Here is a 6,883-nt window from a genome sequence, read left to right on the forward strand (position 1 = left end):
CTCTTTTAAAAAATAATTTATCGAAAAAATGTCCAATGTTTTGTGTATTTTCATGACTTAGGAGGTATATCAAGGTACCAAAATGTTCAGTAATCATATCCTGTAATTATTTTTCACAAAAAGATTATTTTGATGCATTTACTTTTAGGAGGTATAACTTCTTAGCCATCAGTAAGCTACTAACAGAAACCTTTTGGGCTAAAAATATCTTAACTACACAATAGCATAACTATAACATATTTTGATTTTTGATGGTTGAATTTGTGAAAATTTCAAAATAATTGTTACTTTATTATGAGTTGTATTTCAATTTTTTCCTTGTATATATGATACATTAATTCCAAATTTTAAGTATTAAGTTCTGGAGATACCTATATTTTCAGTTATATTTGAGCTGGTGTGAATAATAATGGTGTTAAAAAAAAAGAGGATTAGTTTACTTGTTAGTATTCGCTTTATTATCTGTTTACCTTTCAACCAATTTTTCCCTTAATAATTAGCCTTCAGTTATTTATTTTATTTTTCCCTTATATTTATTTTTTAAATATTAAACATACCAAAGGAAATTCAAAAATATGTGTGGAAATCACTGGGTTTCCATACTGTAGTAGAGTCATTCATTTTTAGTGCAACATAGATGGCATGATAGTATGAGAAATTTTGTACTAGAAAAATAAAAAATTCCTTAAGTAAGAAAAGAATTTGCTCTTGAAGTTAAGAATATATTTTAAGTTCTTGGAACTTGGGAGGGGACAAGTTATAGGTTAACTATTCCTGGTTAGGTAAGCCACAAGGGAAAATGAAAATAAGTGGGATTATAATTCATAGAAATCTGTTAGTCAAATTGAATGTTAACCAATGATTTTATTTTATCTTGTATATGTTTTTAGTTTTAAAACAATTTTGCTTACTAACTTGGTGGAAGTGACCTTAAATAATCACCATTTAATCCATAAAGTCACTAAAGTAATGAAGACATTTGTGAACGAAGGTGTTATGTTGCAAAAATATAAAAATATCATAGAAAAATTTAATTAAATGATTTTTTAGTCCCATTTTAGAGTGGAAACACCCAATTTTTAACTTCTGAAAACCATCATAAGGTTTAGAAAAACTAAACAAGGTGTTATGTAGAGAAGATTGTTTAAAATATTTTCCTAACTAAAATCCACTAATTTTCCAAAAATGTCACATAACTCCTTTATCTACTCATTCTTCAATTTTCTTTTAAACATTTTTACAATCTCTAATTTTATCCATTCTATGATTGACATGACTTTGATCAATGTAAGGAAATGAATTGTGGATGATTATTCATATGTTCATTTACTTTTTTCGTTAATAATTGTATATTTATATTTATGTAATAGATGATCTATAGTTGACTTGTCACACTGTGTTGCCTCCCCTATCATAGCCCAAATGTTTGGAATATAACATCAGCTTATAAAAACACATTAACAATTTATTTCGTTTTTTAAATCACTTTGATTCATTGTCTTAAATTTTTTGTAAATATTGTACATGTTGATAAAATCATTTATTTGTAGTTTTAATCTTTTTATTATTTAAATTTTAGTTTGTGTTTGTTGGAGAATCAGTGAGTGGAAGAACTGTTCATGAAGAACTTGCTAATCATTTGCCTACTTTGTTGAATCCTAGCAATACTGATTTTCTTTTGGTTAACAAATTTCTTTCTCATTCTGGATTTTTCTTCCAAATTATGGTAAAATCGATGGCACAACATCTACTCTCTACTGGAAGGATAAAAGTAAGTTTTATGATTTGTTTTAAACCTTGGCTCTCATAGCAATGATTTATGACTACTTTATGATTTTCTCCTTGCACCATGGTTGTCATTTTGACTGTTTTTTTGGATACATTATTTTGTATTTTTGATTTTCCGAAGTTTTGACCCACATTACAAGTAATTGTATGTTCTAGAAACATAAATCTGATTAGAATATATACCAGTTCTGCCTATATTTTAATATATGAATTTAATCACATCTGATGGACTTTGAATTGGATAGAGAAGAAAATTGCATGCTACAGAACCTAATATAGAAGGCATTGATCTCAATTCTAGGGTCAATATCTTATATATTTAGGTTTAATTAATGTTTTTAAAACAATGCAAGGGGAAAAAGTTCAAAATTAAAATGACATCTTATTAACAAACGAATCTTAAAAAAATTACTGGCTATTTCATTTTTAGAGACTTATCCTATTGAGTAATTATTATTATGCTGAGGACTAAAATTTCCTTTTGTAACGATTAAACTGCTTATGTAATCAATAACATTATTATGCATTACTCATATATGATGATCAATGTTGTCTATAAATTATGCCCATACTTCTATTGTTTTTCTTAGAATTCACATTTGATGTAAATTTCTTCGAATTTACATATAAAAAACATTATTTCAAGTTTATATAATTGTGATGAACGCTGCACAGAACATCTATCCTTATTTTTAAATAATTTATATTGTTGTATTTTAAACAGAAAATTAATGATTTAACCCAAAATTATGATCAGGATAATTTTCTACATACAATTACCTTCTAAAATGATATGTGATATTGTTTTGAAAAGTATTTAATTATATTTATAGAAAAAAAATTTCATTATTATCTTAATTTTTAAGGACTGTTTAGTCAAAAAACATTTAGGTGTGTGTGTAAATTTGTTCAGTAAAATGTGAAAAAATGTCTGGTGTGGCTGAAGCCTCAATGTAAATTGCTATAATGAAATAAAGACACCAACTCTTTAATTTCCATGACTTTCTCCTTGACCACATTTTATTTTTTCCTGTCACTATCCATGCCACTCTGATCTAAACACCTGCCTAAGTGAAGATAATGTGACTTATACTTTTTCTTCTAATCACAATAATAGGCTGTAGGTAGTTGATATGTTTTTAATTTCTTTAAATTTCAATTTAAAACTATTTAATAAAGATATAAAATAAATTGTTTTCATCTTAATTTAACTTTTATGGAATATATAAAAAATTAAGGTTGATATTTATTGAATAATGAAACTCTATATTTATTCCTCAGGACTTTTCGGTCTGGTAATTGTATTAAATGTTTGTAATTGTTTTATTAATTTCAGATGCATCGGCATGAGAGATTTCAAACTGAATTTTTAAATAAGATTGCCAATTTGCTGAAAGTTTTAACACCATACTTAATATCAAAACATAGGGAAATGCCTCAAGAAACAAAACAGCTGAACCAAAGCATTGGTGAATTCCTCAAAGTAATTATCTGATTCAACATAATAATTATGTTATAATTGTTAAAAATGGCAACTCTTGTATTTTTATTTAGGAAAATAATCAGAACATAGTATTTTTGAAATGTTTTTTCTTGATAACCCGATGTTTCAACCCATGTGGGTCATTATCAGGGCTAAAATTAAAGCAAAGATTTCATGAAATATGAGTTAAAAAAATTATAGGTACAAAAAGTTATTCAAAAGTGATGCTTCACTACTTTATTGTTTGCATAGTTATGCCAATTGTCCATTACGGTGCATTCTACACTGCTGTTATACAACAAACTCAATGTTTATGTTCTGTGTGAACTGTTCAGGCACAGACATTGAGTAAGTTGTATCAAAGCAATGTAGAATACACTGTAATAGACAATTAGCTTGATTATTCAGTAAAGTTAAGAAACAATTATATTATTGAATCTATATATTTTAAAAACCATCTACTCTTTGGAAAAACAGTATGATTTTTCAAATAAAACTGTATCAATATGTCTCTCATCTCTGATTTGAACTCATGCCAATGAACTAGCAGAATTAATTTTCAATGGCAAAAGTAGCTGGGTCAATTGATATTAAATCAACCAATGCTGACAAAATATATTTATTTTTTTACTTATATTCATACTATTGTCAGATAGTTGAAAATATATATTCATGCATCTTTTAGATATTAAGTTCTTTTGTTATCTTTCATTTTGTATTGGCATGTCAGTCTATTTTGTATTTTACTAAGATTCCTCTTAAGCTTAAAAACAAAAGTAAATGGCTTTGTTTTAAAAGTAAAAACTTTCTTGTTTAAAATTAAAAACGTTAAAGATGAAACTAAGGCTAACAATCAATTTTTTTTTCTGGACCAAGTGTTTATATTATTCTACTTCCCTACAAAGTTTCAGACCTGAAAATTACATTTTTTCCCTAATGGGTCTTCAAACATTGAGACTTTCCTAAAATGAGGCATATTGAATTTTAAAGATCTTAGAAGGGACCCAAAAATTCATATAAAATTCAAAATTTTCAGAAAACATTCTTTTATTGTATTTTCATCAAAATTTCATCATTGGTACAAATGGTAGCTCACAAAAAATATCAAAAAAAATTAATAAATTATCTATTTTAAACTATCTGGCTACATTACAAGTGTAGGCAAAAGTTAATTAATATCTGGTTTTACGTTTCTGAATAAATTACAAACATAGGCAAAAATTAATAAATATCTGTTTTCAACTATCTGAATAAATTACAAACATAGGCATGTATATGTCAGTGTAGCATCCTCACTATTTTTGCTTGGTATGTATTTGTAGGTAAATAAGTACCTTTATTTCAAGATTAGAGAAAGTTAGTAGCATTAATAGAATTGTGCCTTATCACAGTGCCACCATACTCCCAAAATTAAAGAATACATTTAATTATTTTTGATAAATTTGATTTGTCATTTTAGAATAAAATCGACTGGTGGAGCCATATTTGAAATACGTGTCTAGAAAAATATTTTTGCGTTTAGTGATGCAAAGTTAATGGATGAAATTTTATAGAATTAATACTTTCAACTTCTATCCTCAACTTGTCTTCAATGTGGACCAAATCAGACAAACTGTTTTTGAAATTAATACGAATTTGACTACATGCAGACACATATTCAAATTAGTTCCTTAATGACTGAAACCAAAAATGCAAGTGAAAATTTTTGATTCTGAGGACATAAATTTTTTTCATTACCTGAATAGATACAAAGCTGACCTGCTTTCTGTAATGAGGAATAAAAAATAAATGAATTTTATCAGCAATACATTAGCCCAACTTTATTAAAAACCTTTATACTTTTATTTTCAATGTCTAAACCTATCGATATGTGATTTGATTTTTTGCAGAGATGCTTAAGCTTTTTGGACAGAGGATTTGTTCTTCGTCTGGTTAGCTGGTATGTGTCAATATTTACAGGTGAAGCAAGTTCATTATATAGTCTCAAGTTTGCATTCATAAGCATTATTTGCTCCCATGAACATTATGTGGCTTTTAATCTTCCTATACTTCATGTCAAAGGTAGAAATGGTAAGCTTTTAAAATTGTAATTTTTTTATTACTTAATAATATTTTTGTTTGCTAGTTCTGATACTTTTCCTAGGTTTTGTCTTCGAATGACCTCGCTGCCTCTGTTAAATATATTTAAGTCTATGGAGGCTATAAATTCCTCTATCATTAGCCCCTGAGCTACCACTAGGTAGTGAGCATAAATATCCCTTCCTATTATGACTGGAAAACCTATCTCTCTGGCAAAGCCCATCAATATATTGATCAGGAGGATCTTAATGAAGAATATAAATAGCTTTGGTAGATCTCAAACCTATCGTTTGGATGTTGACATTCTTGTAGACAGTATCTAGTCTTATTAGAGCAGGTAAGAAGAAACCAGCCTAACCCTGCCTGATTTTCGAGGTTGTCAAAACCCAGGAATCTTCTTCTAGAGTGTGGCTCATTCATCCTTAACTCAATCTCAGCAGTGATGAGCCTAGGTAGAGTTGCTAGTCCTCCTGGTAGAGGCTTTGATCCTTTTCTTACCTTGCTAACAGGTATCAGATGGAGGAGCCCCTCTATCAGCCTTTGTTTTATGGTATTCTGTGATTGGAATTTTTTTTACTCTTGGGGAGAGGTTGGTATATTTTCATTTATGAAAAGGCCTCCTCCCTACCCCAACACCTTTGCAGAGTATTAAAACAAAATAAGTGTTAAAATGATTTGGAGTGTTGGTTTTAAGAAGATAAATTATCTGTTTCATTTGATCTCATATCAATTTGTGGGAAAATTGATTTTTATATGGCATTCTTTCATTGTAATAGAATAAGAATCATAATGTGGTAATAAAAGACACAAACCTTTATTTTCAAACAGATATTTGCAGTGAGTATTGGCTGTCAGACGAATTCTGCAAACATCATTATTTGGCAGGATTATTGTTATCAGAAACGAGAGCATCTCTTACCCTGGAATCAAGTGCTCGAAAACTTGCCTTGACAACTTTAAGGGATCTCATGGCTAAGCATGAATTAGATGATCGTTATCAAGCTAAGGTTAGTGTGCTATATTGACCATCATTCAATATTGAATTTTTCGTAACTGTAGACAGCATAATAGAGTTCTAAAATGTTTTCCATATAATTTTATTTCATCTTGATGTTTTGATACTTCACTCTCATCTTCAGATCTAAAATATAATTTACATTATCTATTGTTGGAATTTTTTTTTAACTTAAAATTAAAACTTCAGTTGAAGAAAATTTTTTTATTTCAGATTTCACCATCATAAAAGATAAAAAATTAAATTTTAATATTTATATAAATGAAAACCTCTATAATTTTTGAAATTTTGATATGATTTTTGCTGGATGATATCAGTGGCATTTAGTTTATCTTTTGAAGGTATTTTTGATTTTCTGACCTTTTCTAGATCTTATCCAGTGCATCTAACTCAAGAATTTCCAATTGTCTGAGGTCCTTTTTATTTATTTAGTAATATATAATTATGTAGTGCTAATGCACTCCCAGGGTAAAGACCCGAAATCGAATCTGGCTATTGCAGATGATTATTTTCATTTT

At 28.2% G+C, this 6,883-nt stretch overlaps 1 protein-coding gene across 2 annotated transcripts in view; it reads left to right on the forward strand.

The window, feature by feature from the left end:
* Ziz (dedicator of cytokinesis protein Ziz) overlaps window positions 1-6,883 on the forward strand; it is a 64,891-nt gene that overhangs the window by 29,523 nt on the left and 28,485 nt on the right. For both annotated transcript variants that reach the window (XM_014425288.3, XM_014425289.3), the window contains exons 19-22: window positions 1,580-1,771; window positions 3,125-3,271; window positions 5,161-5,341; window positions 6,179-6,357. In XM_014425288.3, the coding sequence (XP_014280774.1) occupies window positions 1,580-1,771; window positions 3,125-3,271; window positions 5,161-5,341; window positions 6,179-6,357 (699 nt within the window). The remainder of the gene's footprint in view (window positions 1-1,579; window positions 1,772-3,124; window positions 3,272-5,160; window positions 5,342-6,178; window positions 6,358-6,883) is intronic.

This window comes from Halyomorpha halys, unplaced genomic scaffold (assembly GCF_000696795.3).
Source record: "Halyomorpha halys isolate HHAL.00 unplaced genomic scaffold, Hhal_1.1 Scaffold505.1, whole genome shotgun sequence".
NCBI classification, from domain to species: Eukaryota; Metazoa; Arthropoda; class Insecta; order Hemiptera; family Pentatomidae; genus Halyomorpha; species Halyomorpha halys.